Genomic DNA, 23,367 nt, shown 5'->3' on the forward strand with positions numbered 1-23,367 from the left:
TGATGCTTGCATTATTATATCGTGTGTAATGTGTAATGATGCTTGCATTATTATATCGTGTGTAATGTGTAATGATGCTTGCATTATTCTTTGTAACCCTTTATAGTTATGCTTGTATCATTCACATCCTTTATAATGTATCGTAGTTACGCTTACATTGTCTTGAGCAATGATGCTTTATGATTCTTTATGGTAATGTTTGCACTGTCTTACATATTATATTTATTCATCCTCAGTAATAATGCCTCCACCATCCTATGTTACAAGTTCTTCATTTATATTTCATAATAATAGTTACTTTATGATGGACAACAGGTTCCTTACCTATGATAATGCTTGCTATGTCATGTAATGATCATTCCTTATTCTCTCTCTCTCTCTCTCTCTCTCTCTCTCTCTCTCTCTCTCTCTCTCTCTCTCTCTCTCTCTCTCTCTCACGATATTACCTTCCATAATATTCTCACAAACCTAGAATATATACTCCCACACTAAACTGTACATCCACGGTGGACTCCCACACCAAACTGTACCCCCACGGTGGACTCCCACACCAAACTGTACCCCCACGGTGGACTCCCACACCTAACTGTACCCCCACGGTGGACTCCCACACCTAACTGTACCCCCACGGTGGACTCCCACACCAAACTGTACCTCCACGGTGGACTCCCACACCTAACTGTACCCCCACAGTGGACTCCCACACTAACCTGCAACCTCACGTTGGACTCCCACATTAACCTTACCCCCCTCCCCCGTGGTAACCCCCCCACACTAACCTTCCTCCCACAGGTACCCCGGATGACGATATCTACAGACCTGGGAGTTCAGGCAGTTCTGGCAGCTCTGTGTGTGCCCTCCTGTAGCGCCACCTGCCTGGCTCCCTCACTCTACTGGTGAAAGACTCAGCCGACCTCAGCCTCCGTCAGGTCTCACGCTGGGAGGAGCAGCCGAGCCCCAGGGCACCGGGCCAGCTCTGTACACAGCCCCTCCCTCCACTGTCTGTATACTGACAACAGACACGTCATCATCGTCATCATGTCTGTGCAACAGACATCCCCACACCTTCACCAGATGTAATATGGTCGTAAAGAAAGTAATAAGTTTAAGTTCATCACGTGAGAGTGGCCATTATGGCCAAGTGTCCTACACTTTGTCGACCTGTTTGATATGTTTTACACAGGTTTCACGTATTGTGACGACTCTGTCTGTACAGAAGAGCCAGACGTATGATGCATGGGTCATGCCTTCATTCCTCACGACCATGTGAGAAGTATTTACTTGTGTTTATGTAAGATAAGATTAAGATGTTGTATACAAGGGAGGCAAGTTGATGTATCCTGTGACCATATAGTGCAAATGACAAATTCTAGGGAAAAAAATCACCTACCTAAGCTTCTGAATAAGCTTCAGCTTAACGTCAGATAAGCTTGTAGCATGACGGGTATCAGTCTGTCTATATCGCTGAGGCGAGTTCCCTCGGTAACTCCCATCAAGGTAGTGACCTCAGGAGGAGCCTCCACTGGGCCGTGACCACACCTGCCTCCCTCGTGTGTGTGTGTGTGTTGGATGATATGTAAACTGTACACAATATGACTCACCTGCTGCTGCTGAGGAGGAGCAGGAGGAGGTCTCAGATATGGACACACATCACACAGTCACCGGTGCCTGGGGTCAGGAGAGCATGGAGTTAGCTGATATGGATATACGTATAACATATGTATATACATATTACGTATATATATACGTATCATTTAACCATAATGAACTTAATTGTTGTGTCTTAGATATGTAGATGAAACAATATCATGTTTTGAAATGTATAACTTTCCTGTATAACGGATTCTGTCAACCAAAATGATGATGGTTGACGTAATACGTTACAGCATACGTCACCAGAGAGGCCTATAACGCACACCCGTCACTCAGGACACACTGAATATATTGTTACAAAATATTACATTAGTTTAAGCCAGAGTTATACCGTGTCTCATGACAGCAAGGCGAATGTGTGCGTGTGTCTCATGCCGTTGCTGTGCTGTGTCTGTCTGTATGGCCTTAACGACCCTGGCAGTAGATAGGTTTATACATCAAACAACCAACTAACTGAGTGTGACCAGGTCAGTTAGTGTAGGGACAACACAAGCAGGTCACAAGCAACGTGTCTGACCAGTGGGCGGGGCACGTTACCAGGCCGGCTGTCATATCAGGGCTCAAAAAGGAACTGATTGGGTTAAGTGTCGTGTGTACATGTTGACAGGCAGTGTGTGTGTGTGTGTGTGTGTCATGTGGTCAGCCTTTACTGAGAACACTTAGTAATTCACACAGCAACAGACCAGTGGGTCATTACGAGGTTGTTTGCTAATAGTGTAGTAAAGTGGGCAGTATTAATGAGTTAGATGTGCACACATTAGTGAGAGCCATAATTGCAGACTTGTACGTGAGTACTGCTCTGTACCGGGTGTGTGTAACACCTACATACTCGTAATTCATGTTACAGGAAGTTACAGAGTATTACAGTGATCCTGTACTACGGGGGAGAACCTTGCATGTAGGTGTTCCCGGGCGGTGCGCGTCGTGCTGACCCTCCCTCACCCCACACACCTCACTTGGTTCTGAGATAACTAGCTTACACAAGGAAAATGATACGCGAATTATGAGTAATGTTTTAAAACATCTTCACATTGACTTGACTAGATTCTGAACAGTGAACAAGACACCTCCCTTCATTTCGTCTGATAAATGACTTAAAAACTACATTGAAAATATTGATATCTATTTTACTTACAAATATATTTCTTTTTTCTTAATAAATTAATATGATACTACAGTCTCAGATGGAAACAGTGAATTTTGAAAGCATTTATAGATCCTTCCTTCCTCGTGTAGAAGCAAGACACATTAACACTTCACTTTAAACACTTGTGATGATCAACATTATCGTAGGTTGAGAACTTATGACAAGTTAATGATAACATTATGGTAGGTTGATGTGTGACATGGTGTTATAACATTATGGTAGGTTGATGTGTGACATGGTGTTATAACATTATGGTAGGTTGATGTGTGACATGGTGTTATAATGATAACGTTATGGTAGGTTGATGTGTGACATGGTGTTATAACATTATGGTAGGTTGATGTGTGACATGGTGTTATAATGATAACATTATGGTAGGTTGATGTGTGACATGGTGTTATAATGAGTTACAAGCAGCTATGATATAGAGTTGAATGTTACAGGAAGTAACAGCTGTAACCGTATCAGAATGTCAGTAACGTAATGCTACAGTGTGATGAGTTTGTAACGTTATGACGCACCGGTTATGATGAGAATAAACCAAGACATAAACACAGAATTGTGTTATCGTCTTTCTCAGAATGGCAGGCAAAACGATCATACAATTGTCCACATGAAACGCAGGCTTTGTTTTCATCTAAGATTAAGTAGTTGAAGGCCGAACGTAAGTTTAGATTTGCTGAACTCTATTCATCTATTTATTTAGCTATTTATTTATTCAATCGCTGTTTCCCGCGTCAGCGAGGTAGCGCCAGAAAACTGACGTGAAATGGCCCATTCGCTCATATACACATATATATATATATATATATATATATATATATATACATAAACGCCTTTACACGCATATATACATACAATACATATACATATCAACATATATACATACATATACATACACACATGTACATATACACACAAGTACACATGCTTGCCTTCATCCATTCCTGGCACTACCCCGCCACACAGGAAACAGCATCACTACACCCTGCTTCAGCCAGGTAGCGCCAGGAATACAGACAAATATGTCACATTCGTGCACACTCAGTCTCTAGTTGTCATGAGTAATGCACCGAAACCACAGCTCATTTCCACATCCAGGTGACTGAGTCAAACTGTAAATACGAATAGAAAATAGAAAAGAAAAAATCATTTCAGTCTGTCAGTATGGTCAGTGTCATGCATGACCACACGCCCTGCCATCCTCCCAGCACATGAGATGTGACCAGTAGTTTCCTAGACTAAACAACAACAACAACAACAACACCAGTATCACTAATTTGTGCCAAGAAGTGGGAGGGGCATCATGACGTCATACTTGTCCACCATTTATATACTGGTGGGAGGGGCGTCATGACGTCGTACCCAATAGCCAATCACGTACTAGCATTCACTCGTAGTTGCACGGTGTTGAAATTTCTGCAAGTTTGTAATGATACAATTTGGTTATAAAATCATGAGTCACTATATATGTATGAAATTCCGATCAAATCAATGTTCTGTGATAATATTTGTTGTGAGAAATGCCTCATCATGAGTTCATAATCGCCGACACTAATCATGTGTCCAACGGCTGGTAACCTGAGTTGCCTCTTCGTAAATATCCGTAATTATATTTGGGGAATCTGTCACCATATCATAAACAGATACAGACAAGAATTACCATGAGTAACTCTAGTAAATAAGTATACTGTACCTTACCTACTGTAGTTAAGTATGTTGTGGCAATATTTTTGCAGGTTTAAGGTGAAATGATATGGTTACGGGAGCTTCCTGTCTTACAAGAGATGTGTTGCTATACACCAAGTGTTAATGAAGGTCGTGTTGAAAGAGGTAGTCAAAGGTAGAGGCTTGTGTGTGTTCTCATAATTCATATATACCTCTACCAGTCTCCCAGAAGATCTACTTCTGTGAGGCTTCGGCAAATAACATGGCTCAGGACACCAGCCGCCGCAGCCAGCAGACGTAACGTTATATCGTGTACGATAACATTAGAATTACATCTGCAGGAGACAGCAGGACTGCTGCAGCAGGTATGAGGTACAGACGTACGTCAGGTCAAGTGACTGGTCATGTACTTGAGCCCTGCTGAGGGTATAACTCAGCCAAGCAGGAACCACTGAAGACTGTGTAGTTAGGATGGTCATCGGGGTTAACAGTTAACACATGTAAACAAGATGATTAATGTGTTGGTGATGAAAAATTGTCAAATGTAATAAATGAAGAAAACGGATGAAGAAGCTGTGTTTGATTACTTCCTGGTAAGTGTCTGCTACTGTGAGTGTGAGGGTTCCTCACCTGCCCGGGTGCTCCTCGGTCAGTACGGAACCTTCGGGAAGATGTTTGCGGCAGGTAGTACACCAGCGGGGAGGTCTCCCTCACACCAGCTCCCTCTGTTGTCACTGGTCGACCCTTCCTGTTGTCACTGGTCGACCCTTCCTGTGGACACTGGTCGACCCTTCCTGTGGCGGGAATGCTAACCTAACAATGAGGGTCCGTCCCGGGCAGGGGAGAAATTATTTCCTTAAATCAATTGTAAACTGAAATAATTAAGACTAACAAATAATGATTCTGGATATCATTGTGTGTGTGTGTGTGTGTGTGTGTGTGTGTGTACATCCTGCACTCCCTGTAGACAGGGTAACCCCCCCCCCCCACCCACCCAGACGTGTACACTGGCAAAAGTTAAGAACGGCCTGAGTTTGAGAGGTACATGTCCTTCCTTAATTATGGCATATCCTGCCATAATCATGGTACATATCCTGCCATAATTATGGTACATATCCTGCCATGATTATGGTACATATCCTGCCATAATTATGGTACATATCCTGCCATAATTATGTTACATATCCAGCCATAATTATGGTACATGTCCTGCCATATTTATGGTACATATCCAGCCATAATCATGGTACATGTCCTGCCATATTTATGGTACACATCCTGCCATAATTATGGTACATATCCAGCCATAATTATGGTACATGTCCTGCCATATTTATGGTACATATCCAGCCATAATCATGGTACATGTCCTGCCATATTTATGGTATATATCCTGACAATTATGGTACATATCCTGCTATAATTATGATACATATCCTGCCATAAGCTGGCTATATTTACCTACAAAGAGCTTTGGCATGATGTGTACGTACATTCCTGATGGTACATACATGATGGCATGATGCGTACGTACATTCCTGATGGTACATACATGATGGCATGATGTGTACGTACATTCCTGATGGTACATACATGATGGCATGATGTGTACGTACATTCCTGATGCTACATACATGATGGCATGATGTGTACGTACATTCCTGATGGTACGTACGAGAGGGTACGGCTGGTTGGCAGGCGTTGCGTGCAGGAGCTGCTGCCTCGCCGGAGTTCGGTTTCCGTGGCTGGGGCGATGAGCGCAGTTACCTCGGGTAAAGAACTGCGCACAACGTTGCGCTGCGGCTATTATAGGTTTGCGCGTTCGTGGCGTAACAAGAGTATGTGGGTAACCACCAAGGCTGTGCAGGCAAGCACCAGGTGTGTGTTTCTTATGTTGGCTCAGACGGCAAGTGCAACTCAGGCCCTAATCAAGGCCATATATATATATATATATATATATATATATATATATATATATATATATATATATATATATATATATATATATACATATATATATATATATATATATATATATATATATATATATATATATATATATATATATATATATATATATATATGCATCTATAAACATTCTCCTATGAGTCCACGGGGAAAATGAAACACGATAAGTTCCCAAGTGCACGAGCGGGAACGCTAACCACTACACTACAGAGCAACCACATGGTGTGCCTGATGACCACCCAGTGTACACGTGTGTGTGTGTGTGTGTGTGTGTAGACAACCACCCAGTGTGTGTAAGAGTCGGCCTGGGTAGAGGCGTGTCAGCCAGGGTCGTGGGTCGTTCGAGATACTAACATCTTGAATACCACAGTACGACTCGTGAGCCGGGCGGTACGACCTTTGAACAGGACCATGATGGAGACCTGTGCTAAGGCAGTCTCATATGGGGGCAACACAGGCGAGGGTAACCACTCCAATTGTTAGACTAGAAAAAGGAATATATATATATATATATATATATATATATATATATATATATATATATATATATATAACCCAACTTGTAACTGTCATAATGAAAACAGAATAAATAAATCGAAGTGTAACTCCAGCAGGAGCACTACAGTAAGTCTACAATACTACATCTCACACAACAACCAGCGAGAACGACTGGTAGAGAGTGAGGGAGTTGCTACCAGACATCATGAGGGAGTTAGTGTCACACACACACACACACACACACACACACACACACACAAGATACATTCTCGTGTATATATACATATTCTCCTTGGTGCCGGTGTGAGCGCTTCACGACGCTGTATAATTATACGGCCACAGTTGCCAACCTCGCGTGAAATGATGGAAGTGGCGGGACTCGCCCAGCTGTGGACGACGGCTCCTGAAGGTCATCTTGGCTGAAGACAGTGTTGAGGATGGTGGGCCAGGAGTATGCTGGCGCGAGCATATGGCTGTGTCGCGCCGTCCACACACCAGTACCTGGCTCCCTCTCTCACCAATACCTGGCTCCCTCCTTCATCAGTACCTGGCTTCCTACCTCACCAATACTTGGCTCCCTCCGTCACCAGTACCTGGCTCCCTCCTTCATCAGTACCTGGCTCCCTCCTTCATCAGTACCTGGCTCCCTCCTTCATCAGTACCTGGCTCCCTCCTTCATCAGTACCTGGCTCCCTCCTTCATCAGCACCTGCCTCCCTCCTTCATCAGTACCCTCAGTGTCGTGAGTCATGATGCACATAGTGAGAGACGTATGTGTTCTTCCTCCTCCCGCCTGATCATAGGAGCTTCACCAGAGTTGATGTTGTGTGTCTGGTTAGCGAGTGCACCCGGCCGTGGCTGGTACACAGGTGGTGTTCCACTGCATCAGAGTGCACCCGGCCGTGGCTGGTACGCAAGTGGTGTTCCACTGCATCAATACTGATGTTTCATCGGTCCACATGATGACGTCATCCAGAGTGCATGATGATAACATATTTCATGTTGAAGGCTTCAGTCACGGATGAAAGTCTCCCATCAACGTCACTTGTTGCATGGGAAAAGGCCGAAGAAAAAGAACAAAGGCGAAAAGTAGGATAATCTAAGACATTTGAGTTGGAATGTCAACCTTTTAAACAAAGATGAGAATGTGGAAGCTCGGGGAAAACAGAAGAGCATTTCGTCCTAGAGTTTAGCGGTGCAGGGAGACGGACGGCCTGCTCACCCTTGACCTGTCAGGGGTCACACAGTAGTCAGTCAGGTCAGGCAGACGCTTGGCAAGTGCTCTACCTAATGATGGATGTACGCGAGCAGCCGACTCCTGGAGGCAGAGATCAACGTTATACCTACACAGTTGAGACCAAGAACCAACACAGTGGCTCAGGGTATGTGGGTCAGGTTCTGAGGTCAGACTTGACGGGTTGAATCGCCTTGGAGGTGCGTGTCAAGGAGGCGTCCGGCAGGGTCCTGTCTTACTCTTTCTTCCCTCCTGAACTTATCTTCATTCGTCAACTTTTACGCTTATCTACTCTCATGATTTTACTGTACACACTTCAGCTCACGTCCCCCCCCCCCACACACACACACACACTCGTTTTCTTTCTCACGGAACACATCTCTTCTCTTAGTCCGGATCTGAGCAACATCTGGAAATGGGGAAGCAATAACCTGAATAATGCTCAGTGGTGTTAAAATGCACTCTCTCTCTCTCTCTCTCTCTCTCTCTCTCTCTCTCTCTCTCTCTCTCTCTCTCGTGTTCTACAGGTAATATTTTGGTGAATGTTATCATGGTTGTCTACAAGTGTTCTTGCCACCCAGGCTTGGACCTGAGGTACGCGTCTGGCCGCTGCTTCCCTTGGTGTGTGTGTACAGACCACTCACTCGAGGACTGGCCCTTCTGATACTTCCTTCTTTCCTCGAAAAAACAGAATTTTGTAATTCTCTTCCATATTTCGTCTTTCCCTTTTCCTATAACCTTTGCCCCTTTAAGGATCAAGTCTTGAACACGTGCGAAGCCCAGGTCAGTTTCTGCATTTTCCTCTCCCTCTCTTCGACCGTCGTTCAACCAGTGCGACATCTGACTATAGCATGTTAGCCAGAGCCATGTCGGTCATTATACATATAAAAAGGTATACAGAGCAAACACCTCCCCAGATGTGAGAGCGGTGCCCCACACAAGGACAAATCAGTTGTTTACGTATCCTAAACAACTGTTCAGAGGTGAAAGATGTTCAGCATCTGAAAAGAACTCCGTTTCCCTCTTAAAACTGACGTTGAAGTTTTCATATGAATTATGATAATTTTCCCCGCACGTAGCCCCAGCGGCTTGACAACGCTGGCTTTGTGTGACTACAACGTTTAACATGAGTATGTAGATGAGGACCATAAATATCTGGTAGTGATGACATCTACAAACGAGGGAAGTCAAAAGCTTGAAGGATTGCATCAACCTAGAAAGAGATCCAGATAAGTTCCAGTGTTGGTCTAATACACGGCTGCTGAAATACACACGAAATGAATGTAAAGTGACGAGGATGGTACACAGAGGAAGATGTTTCGGTACGAGCTTCATGCAACATGAAGGACGTGGCTCGGTAACATGTCAACAGAATCCCGCGTTAGGAGGAGAGTTAAGGAGACCAACTGTCTGCTGGTAAATATGAGAATAATATTATATTCACGTTCACGCATAAAGAAAATAGTAATAATCAGCAAATTGTTCACACCTTACATTAGACTACTTAAGTGGCACAATGATCTAATTAAGAAGGTTCAGAAGGGGGCAACAAAGATGGTATTAGAATTAAGAGAACTGAGTCGCAAGAAGAGGATAAAAGGCCATAAATTTGTCCACAACAGAAGAAAGAAAAATGAGAGGTGACCTGATCATAGCTCTATAGTCTTTACAGCAGTTTGATGGCTCAAAAGTCAACAGTTCATCGAGAGGTGTGGTGCAGGAGCAACCAGAGGACGTAACGTGAAAGTAAGCAAGAAACTTACAAGACAGATATACAGAAATACTATCATGGCGTAAGTGGTGGATGAATGGAGTAGATTGACTGAGGACGTGGGTAATGAAGGCATCATACATGAATTTAAGAAATTATAACTGAGAGCGTTCAAGAGATGTGACATAACGAGTGTACAAGACCTTTCCTGTATAGTACTAACTTGATTACAAAAGAGTAACTATTGACATACTTGTGCGCATCACCACCCATTTGACACAGTTGTGCGCATCACAACCTCTTTGGCCGCAGGATCAAAAGAGCCCCGTCCGTCGCTGTTGTCTTCGTGACGCTTGTAGTATATAGGGAGGGAGGGGGAACATGGGCGTCAGTGTCGCCTGCAGCGCCACACGGACCACAACACAACCAGACACCAGCTGGGCCTGACTAATCATCGTGGCTGAGCACAGGACCGTACACGACGGTCAAGCATAGTAGCCACGGCCGACTACGGGTGTCGGTCAGGAAGAACGTTTTTCACCAGCCAGACTCCAGGATGAGGCAGTTGGTCAGTATGCAGACGAAAGTAAAGGTTAGGTCAGTGAGCGGGAGCCATGTTCGAGAGCCAGCAAGGTATTACGGTACGGCTCGGTGGCTAGGGCCATGTTTGAGAGCCTAGCCAGGGAGTGGATAGGTTAGTAAGTTTGGATCAAGTCTGGGAGGTTATCCAGGGTGTCGGGGATGGGTCTATACGCGGAGACCATGACTAACAGCCAGTCGGCTGGCATTATGGTGACAGTCTAACGAGACATTGATCACACAGTCTTCATAATAAAGCTCATCTTTCAAAACAATATATCTAACGTTAATGATAATCATTCTTAATTCAAATGATTTCGTTATATTGATTACTATGAACGTTACGTAGATTTCAGGATAAACACAGAACAAAATGACAAGATGCTGTGCACGGAACAAGTGATGTTTCTGGCTAGGCTGCCCGTTCTGGCTAGGCTGCCCCTCTCTCACTGTCTTATTGATACAAACATCGTAACTGCCAGACGAGGGAGACAGTGGTTGACTAACAAATCAGATGTCAATGTTTACTACCCATGACCTCAAGCACTTCATACAAGCGATCAGTGGTGCCAAAGTCAAAATTTTATCTACACAACAGTGATTAACGGTGATAAATGAACTTTCGAGTATATTGAACGAAATTCTTCGTTATGAATAGTTAACTAAAAACTTTAGTTACTTGCAATAAGAACAGCTGTTTTCCAACACATCGTTAAATACACATCAGTGTCTTCCCTCACAATAATTGACTGAATCTTTAACAAACTGAGTAGTCTCATGTAGGGAACTTACATTAGTTTTTCAATCTAAACTTTGGTTTTAAGTCGACCTGTGATTTCACTGCAGTATTATATTGTGGTTTCATCATTCATGGTCGTCGACCTATGTGTGTGTGTGTGTGTGTGTGTGTGTAAACTTGTGAAGCACCAGAGACATGTTATCTGTGACGTCACAACAGGTACCCTGCTGGGGTGAGGGTCTTCGGCACGTCTCGTGTGTGGGTGTCGCGTCATGACACACACAACGGGGAAGTCTCGTCAAATTATCATTTTTCTTTTCTTTTTCCAAAGTATTATATCCCAGTGACGTCACAAACCCAGACCCCTGAGCAAGTGTGACCGTGAGAGTCGACCAGAGGCAGTGTATACTGCAGCCTGGTCGACAGTGTGGTCGAGTGGGGCAGTGTAGCATACTGCCCCATCAGGGTGAGGCAGTGTAGCATACTGCCCCATCAGGGTGAGGCAGTGTAGCATACTGCCCCATCAGGGTGAGGCAGTGTAGCATACTGCCCCATCAGGGTGAGGCAGTGTAGCATACTGCCCCATCAGGGTGAGGCAGTGTAGCATACTGCCCCATCAGGGTGAGGCAGTGTAGCATACTGCCCCATCAGGGTGAGGCAGTGTAGCATACTGCCCCATCAGGGTGAGGCAGTGTAGCATACTGCCCCATCAGGGTGAGGCAGTGTAGTATACTGCCCCATCTGGGTGAGGCAGTGTAACATACTGCCCCATCAGGGTGAGGCAGTGTAGCATACTGCCCCATCAGGGTGAGGCAGTGTAGTATACTGCCCCATCAGGGTGAGGCAGTGTAGCATACTGCCCCATCAGGGTGAGGCAGTGTAGCATACTGCCCCATCAGGGTGAGGCAGTGTAGCATACTGCCCCATCAGAGTGAAGCAGTGTAGCATACTGCCCCATCAGGGTGAGGCAGTGTAGCATACTGCCCCATCAGGGTGAGGCAGTGTAGCATACTGCCCCATCAGGGTGAGGCAGTGTAGTATACTGCCCCATCAGGGTGAGGCAGTGTAACATACTGCCCCATCTGGGTGAAGCAGTGTAACATACTGCCCCATTAGGGTGAGGCAGTGTAGCATACTGCCCCATCAGGGTGAGGCAGTGTAGCATACTGCCCCATCAGGGTGAGGCAGTGTAGCATACTGCCCCATCAGGGTGAGGCAGTGTAGCATACTGCCCCATCAGGGTGAAGCAGTGTAGCATACTGCCCCATCAGGGTGAGGCAGTGTAGCATACTGCCCCATCAGGGTGAGGCAGTGTAGCATACTGCCCCATCAGGGTGAGGCAGTGTAGTATACTGCCCCATCTGGGTGAGGCAGTGTAACATACTGCCCCATCAGGGTGAGGCAGTGTAACATACTGCCCCTCTACTAATGTGAACATGTCTACCAATGTTTACATAACTGCCAATGTTTACCTATCTACCAGTGTTTACATATCTACCGATGTTTACATATCGACCAGTATTTACAATCGACCAGTGTTGACAGCATGTGGTGTTGGTCGGCAGGTGTGGCTGCTCGTGTTCGGTCTGGCTGTGGTCGGCGCCGTGTCCCTCTCCGACGACGTTCCCGACGACGGTCCTGACGACGGATGTTTCGATGAGTGGCCCGACGAGTGTACCGAGATGTGTCCCGACGAGTGTACCGAGATGTGTCCCGACGACGAGTCTGCCGCGCTTCCCGACGAGTGCTGCTGCCGCCAGCCACGACGTCGGAGGAAGGACTGGTGTCGAGGGGTCCTGGGGAGGGTCCTGCCATCCTTACCCCGGGTCTCTCTACCGCAGCTCCTGCAGGGCACCGTCCTGGGTCAGGTGCTGGCCGATGAGGCATCCTACGGCGGCCTGAACCAGACCAGGGCGCCGTGCTCCGCTGGCACGATGAACCTGGCCTCCCTCAAGGTCATCCTAACCGTTCCCAGGAGGTACTGGCTCACCTCACCTGACCTGCTGACCGACCTGCACCTCCAGTACAAGCTCACCAACACCAGACCCTCTCGTCTTCTCAGGTTACTCAGGCGGAAAAAAATCTTCAAGAGAGTCAAGTTGTTCCAGGAACTCGATGACTCACAGGTACCCGCATTATTACGTAATTCCACACTAACGAATTTGATTGGCAATCTTCGATTTCCCTCCCTCGGTAACCACACACTCAGAACCCTCCGCAGACACCTCCACCTCCCGTCTGACATCTCGACCTTCCAGTTGAGAACGAAGACGCTGCCTGACTTCTGGCGTCGTCTTGAGAACGTCACGTTGTCAGACATCTTCGTGAACCTCACTGGACTCGGACAATCAGCCAACCTCTCGCTGGCTGACTACCTCCAGGGTCGACGACCACATGACGAGGTCGCCTCCCAGTTTAACGCCCTCCTGGCCCTGCCTCCGTCAGCTGTCCAGTTGGTCGCCAATATTGGGGAATTTTTCAAGAGCTTACGTGAAGCCATCATGTTACCCAGACTGCTTCCCTGAGGGAGACATGAGTAATGTGTCTCGTCGTGTATCAGGATTGATGCGCAGGTCAAAGTGCTCTGGTCATTGCCAGGATCGATGGTGTTTGATGTATAAGTAATACATAAATAATGTGAATTGTATTCTTGTTCTATCGTACAGATTCTGTATATACAATATTTCCTCAGTTTTATACATTGACTTTCTGGCAACTGAAAACAGATTTTTCTTGTAAAGGTGACATTAGATCTGAGGATTAGACATGAGAGCCGAGGTTAGGTATTCATGACCCTTACCATGAGAGACAACAATCGTTCATGGGACGCTAACCTCTCTGATATAACTCCTCCCACATTCCTCCCAGAGCCTGACCTCGGCTGGTCACAGCCTGAGTTCGTGTTAAGTGATGACGCTCATTACTGAGACTATGACCAACTGACTATGATCTGGCACACACTATATATACAGATCCTTCCCTACGACACTAGTGCTTCCTGCATCACCAGTGCTGCAGGAAGTGCTAGTGTGGCAACACGTCCTCACTCTGTCTACGATAACCTGGGACTCAGCTGGGTAGCCACACTCCTCACGGTACTATTTGTTATCCTTGTGGTCCCTAGATGTGTTGAGAAGTGTGGTAGTCTCACTGTAAGTGATTCTCTTTCATCATCAACTGCGTTCCATTCGGTACATTGCCTGAAGCAGGACACACGTATAACAACATTACTCATGCTGGTCTTGAGGTCCCCTTCTGTGGGCTCCATGTCATACTGGGCTCAGACTGCATGACAAGCCTCATGAACCAGCCAGAACTTCTGTCTTGATGGATGACGTTATGATCCGCTGTGTCTTCCAGAAAAAACATGAATAAAATCTTTTAGACTTAATTAGTAGTGAAATCAACACCAGCAGGTCCATCTCCCAGCCTAGTATCATACAACAAGAGACAGGTATGTATATATGGCTCCATCAACAGCAGTAGTAGACACCTTGATATTGTTGTCGCTTGACTTAGGTTGAGTTATAGATGTCATGGCAGTTTGCTCCTCCTGCCAACAATGAACTCACCTAATGTAAACTTTGCCAGCGAAGTTATTCCCAACTTTGGATCAGTACGTACTTGACTGTGGTACAGTCAGTCAGCTCAGAGATGATCTCTACCAAACATAACAAGATATGTGCAAACATCTCATCCATATATCGGGAAGGATCATAATTTTACTTACTGTAAATAGTTTTTGTTATATAACTCGATATGTAATCTAATCATTGTTGTTAAACTGTTGTAAACTTTTCGCACCATGTAAACTGCCGAACAGTTCATTGTGTTGCCCAAAGCATGTAAATAATTATCTCGCGTCGTAAACTCTCATGTATTTCAATCATTCCCCCTCACCCCCCCCCCCCACCCCTGTGTGGCGTCAACGCCAGGACGGGTAGGTGGCGGTGCACACCAGCGCCTCTGGCGGTAAAAATCAAAATTAATCTGGACGTCGAGAAATGTGACCCCCATCGTGAGGGACATCAGGGACATCGTCGGGGACATCGTCGGGACATCATCAGGGACATCGTCCGGGACATCATCAGGGACATCATCAGGGACATCGTCGGGGACATCATCAGAGACATCGTCGGGGACATCATCAGGGACATCATCCTCAGGGACATGGTCCTGGTCTCGTGTCCTCGTAATGTCAACTCCAGTGTAGTTTGTCTTAATGAGGAACGTTGTGAGGTGTGAGGGAAGTCAGTACGTTGAACACTCCTCACCCGACGGTCACATGTGTTCATATGTGAGCAGCAAGTGAAGTGAACTTTTGTCAACTCAATAAAACTACGTCGTTAAGGATCAAGATCTGGGAACAAAGGGGATACTTTAGACTTTGTGTAACCAATACTTTTGGCGAGGGTTTTATAGAGAGGGGATAGCATTATATGCCTACATAACCTGGTCTTGTTGTCCATTTGGGATACTGTGACTCAGGGTGATATTTCTCTCTCTCTCGGCTCCACCCCGAGCAGGATCCCGCCCCCAGGCCAGCATCAGAAGCAACGCCTCGACTTCCTACAAATCTGCAGTGCATCACAGAAGCTGGCCGGAGACGCGCCATTATCGTGCTCGTATCCAGTCATTAGTCTTACTTATTCCTGCAGGTGGAGCCGGCCACACACCTCCTTCGTTTGCTGTACTAACTGGAAAGTGTTTTCTTGAATCATTTTTCGTATCGTCCTTTATATTGAGGTTCTTCTGGTACTTTCTAGAAAATTCATCCTTCAGAAAAAACTTTTCTTACTTTTTTTTACTTGAAATAGTTAATTTGTTTAGGAAAACTTAGTAGCTCTATCTTCCCTTGCACCGATTATTATAAAGGAGCCTCTAATAAAGTTATCCATATAAAATAGAAATGTTTTCTTTCATTTTACTAAGGGAAACGTTTTCTCTGAGTTTATTTGGCAGGCGAACCTCTCTTATTTTGAAGTTTCGCTTTTGTTATGTAGCGAGGTTTTATAAAGAAAATTTTCTCATTGTTAATAATTGAAAGTTTGATAAGGTAAATATATTATATGAAAACTCCTCACAAGACGGAACAATTTCTCTGTAACACATTTCCCATACTTTATCTTTGCTTTAATTACTGAAGACCTTTTTGATGGCCTTTGGTAAATACAAATATGATACCACATGATCCCCTTTGTTTGACGTGGCCTTAGAAAATAAGTCTTGTATTCTTCCCATAGACAGATTACTCACTAGAAGGTTAAGTGCCATACAGGTACAGTGGGCGTCACGCCCTCAGCGACGGACCTCGTTATGACGCACTGGCGCACAAATTATGTGACCGACGTACAACATCGTTATCAGTCTGTGAGTATATTTTTCTGCGTTTTGATTTCTCACCAATAAACACAAACGATGGTTTACGAATATTTCGACCATTTACAGAGTGAATAACGACCACATATAGTGGCATGGTAGAGTAGTCAGTCCTCAGAAGAGCCAACGTACTATGGTAACCAAATGAATTTTCAACCTCACCGTATCGTCCCAGCCTTACCGTAATGAGAAGCTAGCGATGGTTGGAGGCTGATGACCAGGTATCATGGTTGTGGATGGCTCCAGCTGAGTCATACAGACTATGATGATCCGGAGACATGGTCTTGTCCAGCCTGGCCTGGCCTGGCCTGGGGTGTTGTGCAGGAGGCTGGAGCAGAGTGGACTGCCATCAAGAAGGACCCAACATGACACCTGCGCGTCGTCAGCATGACCGAGGGACCTGTGTTCATAATGGTCTGAGTCCTCACTGCTTGGGTCATCTCGTCCATATCACCTGACAACACTGACTCCCACACATCTTTCTCTCTCTATTTTCCTGACTTTCCGAGTCTGTACATCCTGGCGGTACAAACCATCCATCAGATGGGTCTCCTGTGATGCTGAGTCAGAGGCAGGCGCCGTCCGTGGAGAGAGGTTGGCCAGGACCGCAGGTCCTGCTGGGCCACCATCCAGCGACTGCCATCCATAACCACAGCTCCTACACCTTCATATTGTTCAATCCATTTCTGCAAAGCTCGTGGTCTTGATCCTGGCCTTCCCTCTGCTGAGCACCATCTGGCTACCTCCTCCTCTGATCTTCTGTCTTTCGAACCCAACTGTCCACAGCTGGTGCTCCCTGCACCACCAGGTGACCACCGACCACAATGTGTACCATCGTTGTACAACACCAGTTATTGCTCACCTCGTGCATCTCGTCACCAGACTAGTACGTCATGTTTTCTCACGGTCCCTCCACCGTCCTGTGTGTCGTTCATCCCCACAACCTTCCCCCCCCCCCCCCCCCCACACACACACACACACAAAACCTGAGGGAGTCTGCCCCTGAACCAGCACCAGTCCTTCCTTGTTCGCCTATTTCGTCTCTGTTTAAAAACCTCGACCTTCCCCTCCGGTTGCAAGTTCGTCTTCGCTGCAGGTGCATGATCGTGCGGGGAGGTAGACCGTCCTGACCCCTCCAGTGTCGCTCGATGATTCTCACTTCTGTTATCTTGAAACTCTCGTTATGTCTTACTCTCTCAAACACCTGCCATCCCATTACCTATCTTCATCAACCATTTCTTTTCCTGTACGCCGGGATGTCGCCTCTCTCTCTCTCTCTCTCTCTCTCTCTCTCTCTCTCTCTCTCTCTCTCCTATATGCATCATTCTGATCATTGTTCTCACAAAGTGTCTGCATGTGTCCCCACCCCAAAGGTTAGGACCCGAGGCCCGCGTGTGGCCGCTGCTTCCCGCAGTTTGTGTGTGGAGCTCAGCCACCCGAGGACTGCCCGTTATGATGCCTACATCTTCCCTGGAGCAGCTGAGTTGTGGAATTCTCTTCCTTCCTTCCTTCGTCTTTCCTTCTTCATGTAACATTTCCTTATCTATGAGTCAGGTCTACAAACACGTGTGCAGCCATGACTGATATATACTTTCTGTCTCTAATATTGCTGTGACCTAAAATGACCGTGACCTGAGATGGTTGCGAACTAATATGGCCGTGACCTGAGATGGTTATGACCTAAGATGGTAGTGACCTGAGACGGTGGTGACCTGAGATGGTGATGATCGGGGCAGGTTTGTGCCAGTGTCGGCTCGTCTGTGTATACATACGTACATCAAGGATCACTTGCTCACTGACCTTTGATGAAATGCTTTCAAGTTGTCGTCAGACTCGGGCACTCAGAGCTTTCTCTTCGTCCTCACGGCTGACGGTTGACCAGCTGACGGTTGACCAGCTGACGGCTGACCAGCTGACGGCTACCCCGCTGCCTCACTGGGAAATAAAAAAAAAAAAACTTTGTTCAGGATTTTTCAAATAAACAAACACAAAAACACTGGCATGTTAGGCTTATGATGGTGAGGAGGATAGTGATGGTGAGGGGGAGGGATAGTGATGGTGAGGGGGAGGGATAGTGATGGTGAGGGGGATGGTGATGGTAAGGAGGATGGTGAGGGGGAGGGATAGTGATGGTGAGGGGGATGGTGATGTGATGGTGAGGGGGATGGTGATGGTGAGGGGGATGGTGATGGTGAGGGGGATGGTGATGGTGGGGAGGATGGTGAGGGGGAGGGATAGTGATGGTGAGGGGGATGGTGATGGCGAGGAGGATGGTGATGGTGAGGAGGATGGTGATGGTGAGGAGGATGGTGATGGTGAGGAGGATGGTGATGGTGAGGAGGATGGTGATGGTGGGGAGGATGGTGAGGAGGATGGTGATGGTGAAGAGGGTGGTGATGGTGAGGAGGATGGTGATGGTGAGGAGGGTGGTGATGGTGAGGAGGATGGTGATGGTGAGGGGGATGGTGATGGTGAGGAGGATGGTGATGGTGAGGGGGATGGTGATGGTGAGGAGGATGGTGATGGTGGGGAGGATGGTGAGGAGGATGGTGATGGTGAGGAGGATGGTGATGGTGAGGAGGGTGGTGATGGTGAGGAGGATGGTGATGGTGAGGAGGATGGTGATGGTGGGGAGGATGGTGAGGAGGATGGTGATGGTGAGGAGGATGGTGATGGTGAGGAGGATCGTGATGGTGAGGAGGATGGTGATGGTGAGGAGGATGGTGATGGTGAGGAGGATGGTGATGGTGAGGAGGGTGGTGATGGTGAGGAGGATGGTGATGGTGAGGAGGATGGTGATGGTGGGGAGGATGGTGAGGAGGATGGTGATGGTGAGGAGGATGGTGATGGTGAGGAAGATGGTGATGGTGAGGAGGATGGTGATGGTGAGGAGGGTGGTGATGGTGAGGAGGATGGTGATGGTGAGGAGGATGGTGATGGTGAGGAGGATGGTGATGGTTGGGAGGATGGTGAGGAGGATGGTGATGGTGAGGAGGATGGTGATGGTGAGGAGGATGGTGATGGTGAGGAGGATGGTGATGGTGGGGAGGATGGTGATGGTGAGGAGGATGTGATGGTGAGGAGGATTGTGATGGTGAGGAGGATGGATGGTGAGGAGGATGGTGAGGGGATGGGATGGTGAGGAGGATGGTGATGGTGGAGGATGGTGAGGTGAGGAGGATGGTGATGGTAGAAGGGTGGTGATGGTGGGAGGATGGTGAGAGGATGGTGATGGTGAGGAGGGTGTGATGGTAAGGAGGATGGTGATAGGTGAGGAGGATGGTGATGGTGAGGAGGATGGGGAGGAGGATGGTGATGGTGAGGAGGATGGTGAGGAGGATGGTGATGGTGAGGAGGATGGTGATGGTGGGGAGGAGGGTGATGGTGGGAAGTGGTGTGGTGGGGGGATGGTGAGGAGGATGGTGATTGTGAGGAGGGTGGTTGTGGTGAGGAGGATGGTGATGGGGGAGGAGGATGGTGATGGTGAGGAGGATGGGGATGGGTGGTAAGGGTGGTGATGGTGGGGAGGATGGTGAGGAGGATGGTGATGGTGAGGAGGGTGGTGATGGTGAGGAGGATGGTGATGGTGAGGAGGATGGTGATGGTGAGGAGGATGGTGATGGTGGGAAGGGTGGTGATGGTGGGGAGGATGGTGAGGAGGATGGTGATGGTGAGGAGGGTGGTGATGGTGAGGAGGATGGTGATGGTGGGGAGGATGGTGATGGTGAGGAGGGTGGTGATGGTGAGGAGGGTGGTGATGGTAAGGAGGATGGTGATGGTGGGGAGGATGGTGAGGATTGTGGTGGTGATAATGATGATGATGAAGGTGATGATGGTGATGATGATGAAGGTGATGGTGATGATGGTGATGATGATGAGAGTGATGGTGATAATGACAATGATGATAACACAGAGCACTGAATAATCATTAGGGTTCAACACTTTACAAATTCCACAGAATCTGTCAAATCTCACAATGCTGAAAATAATAATAATAATATCAATAATAATTATAATGATAATAATAATAATAATAATAATAATAATAATGATAATAATAATAATAATGATAATAATAATAATAATAATAATAATAATAATAATAATAATAATAATAATAATAATAATGATAATAATAATGATAATAATAATGATAATAATAATAACAATAATAATAATAATGATAATAATAATGATCACAATAATAATAATAATTAGAAATTTAACTATACTTATGAATACATTGATAATAGTGTTATCTGTGTGTGTGTGTGTGTGTGTGTGTGTTACTCCCACAATCTTATCTTCACTTACTTGCACAAGTTGGTCGTGTGTCTAGTGTTGGTGTCATGTCTTATGATGACATATCATCACAGTGACCCACCCGCCTCACCTGACCAGGTCAAACACTGGCCAGGTTAGGTTAGGTTAGGTTAGGTTAGGTTATCCTGACAGGATAGAGGCGTGGGGGACTAGGTTAGGTTAGGTTAGGTTAGGTTAGGTTAGGTTAGGTTATCCTGACAGGATAGAGGCGTGGGGGACTAGGTTAGGTTAGGTTAGGTTAGGTTAGGTTATCCTGACAGGATAGAGGCGTGGGTGACTAGGTTAGGTTAGGTTAGGTTAGGTTAGGTTAGGTTAGGTTAGGTTAGGTTAGGTTATCCTGACAGGATAGAGGCGTGGGTGACTAGGTTGAATTAGTACATTACACAACACGTGATGGATAGGCGTGGATAGGTATATGTGTTGGCGTGGGTGGCGTGTGACGTGAGTAGCAGGGAGCATGCGAAGCGTGGGTGATGTGAATAACGGGACGCGTGGGTGAGGGAAACTTGCAGGCGTGGGTGGCAGGGAGCGTGGGTGGTTTGGAGTCTGGTTGGCAGTGGACGGAGTGGCTGGAAGCGTGGGTGGCATGGGATGTGGGTGGCTAGAGGAGTAGGTGGTATGGGATGTGGGCGGGAGAGGGCGTGGGTGGCTGGAGGTGTGGATGTTATGTGATGTTGGTGGCAGGGGGACGTGGGTGGCAGGGGGCGTGGGTGGCTGGAACCGTGGGTGGCAGGGGCGTAGGTGGTTGGAAGCATGGGTGGCAGGGGCGTTAGTGACAGGGGCGTGGGTGGCAGGGGGCGTGGGTGGCTGGAAGTGTGGGTGGCAGGGGGCGTGGGTGGCAAGGGGCGTGGGTGGCAGGGGGCGTGGGTGGCTGGAAGGGCACGGTTCAGGACTTGTAAAAACCCGCAGATAAAATATGGGCGGCGGCCGGGGCGGCAGACTGAGGCCGGAAACAATGATGGGTGGCGTGAGGCGGGGCGGCCAGTAGTGGTCCAGCTGTGTGGTCGTCCAGTAGTCGTACTAGTCCTCCCCTGACCTTACTAACTGTAGTGGGGTCGTCCCTGACCTTACTAACTGTAGTGGGGTCGTCCCTGACCTTACTAACTGTAGTGGGGTCGTCCCTGACCTTACTAACTGTAGTGGGGTCGTCCCTGACCTCACTTAATGTAGTAGGGTCGTCCCTGACCTTACTTACTGTAGTGGGGTCGTCCCTGACCTTACTAACTGTAGTGGGGTCGTCCCTGACCTTACTAACTGTAGTGGGGTCGTCCCTGACCTCACTTAATGTAGTAGGGTCGTCCCTGACCTTACTTACTGTAGTGGGGTCGTCCCTGACCTTACTAACTGTAGTGGGGTCGTCCCTGACCTCACTAACTGTAGTGGGGTCGTCCCTGACCTCAGCAACAGTGGTGAGGTCGTCCCTGACCTCAGCAACAGTGGTGGGGTCGTCCCTGACCTCAGCAACAGTGGTGGGGTCGTCCCTGACCTCACTGGTGGCAATGGGGTCGTCCTAGCGTACAGTCGTCGTCTGGTCGTGGAAGGTCAAGAGGTCGTGTGAGGAGGTGTCGTAGGGACGACCTCACGACCCCCTGCCCGACCACTGTGTCCTGCTGCTGCTGTGGTAAGTGATGTATGTTGTACCCGGGTAGGCTGTAAATATGTATGTTGTACCTGTGTATGTTGTACCTATGTTGTACCTGTGTATGTTGTATGTTGTAGTACCTATGATGTGTCTATGTTGTACCTAAGTTGTACCCGTGCATGTTGTACCTATGTTGTAACCCTGCATGTTGTACCTATGTTGTAACCCTGCATGTTTATATCTATATATGGCGCCATCAGTACACACAACCACACGTGTGACTCTCTGCCTGAAACACATAGTAAACACACACACACACACACACACACTAGTGAGACCCCCCCACCCCACCACCACCAGTGATGACCCCCCTCCCCTACTGTACGGATACGTGACTATACACACACACACACACACACACACACACCACGTTATTCATATATATATATATATATATATATATATATATATATATATATATATATATATATATATATATATATATTTTTTTTTTTTTTTTTTTTTTTTTCTTTTTTTTTTTTTTTTTTTGCTTTGTCGCTGTCTCCCGCGTTTGCGAGGTAGCGCAAGGAAACAGACGAAAGAAATGGCCCAACCCCCCCCCCCCCCATACACATGTATATACATACGTCCACACACGCAAATATACATACCTACACAGCTTTCTATGGTTTACCCCAGACGCTTCACATGCCCTGATTCAACACACTGACAGCACGTCATCTCCGGTATACCACATCGATCCAATTCACTCTATTCCTTGCCCTCCTTTCACCCTCCTGCATGTTCAGGCCCAGATCACACAAAATCTTTTTCACTCCATCTTTCCACCTCCAATTTGGTCTCCCACTTCTCCTCGTTCCCTCCAC

The 23,367-nt window shown here is 47.0% G+C and overlaps 2 protein-coding genes and 1 long non-coding RNA gene across 3 annotated transcripts in view; 2 read left to right on the forward strand and 1 right to left on the reverse strand.

The window, feature by feature from the left end:
* Positions 1 to 5,040, forward strand: part of LOC139751416 (kinesin-like protein KIF28P) — a 40,377-nt gene extending 35,337 nt beyond the window's left edge. The window contains 1 exon segment of the mRNA XM_071666808.1: positions 4,540 to 5,040. The gene's annotated coding sequence lies outside the window, so the exon portion shown is untranslated.
* LOC139751418 (uncharacterized) overlaps positions 866 to 23,367 on the reverse strand; it is a 24,996-nt gene continuing 2,494 nt past the window's right edge. Inside the window, exons 2-3 of the long non-coding RNA XR_011713344.1 lie at positions 18,376 to 18,510; positions 866 to 1,668 (exon numbers count right to left, since the gene is read on the reverse strand). This is a non-coding gene — a long non-coding RNA (uncharacterized lncRNA). The remainder of the gene's footprint in view (positions 1,669 to 18,375; positions 18,511 to 23,367) is intronic.
* On the forward strand, positions 10,138 to 15,106 carry LOC139751103 (uncharacterized). Its single transcript, XM_071666201.1, has 2 exons — positions 10,138 to 10,446; positions 12,762 to 15,106. Exons 1-2 carry the CDS (start codon positions 10,435 to 10,437, stop codon positions 13,719 to 13,721), a joined length of 972 nt encoding a protein of 323 aa, XP_071522302.1. The 5' UTR covers positions 10,138 to 10,434; the 3' UTR covers positions 13,722 to 15,106.

This window comes from Panulirus ornatus, chromosome 11 (assembly GCF_036320965.1).
Source record: "Panulirus ornatus isolate Po-2019 chromosome 11, ASM3632096v1, whole genome shotgun sequence".
Lineage (NCBI taxonomy): Eukaryota > Metazoa > Arthropoda > Malacostraca > Decapoda > Palinuridae > Panulirus > Panulirus ornatus.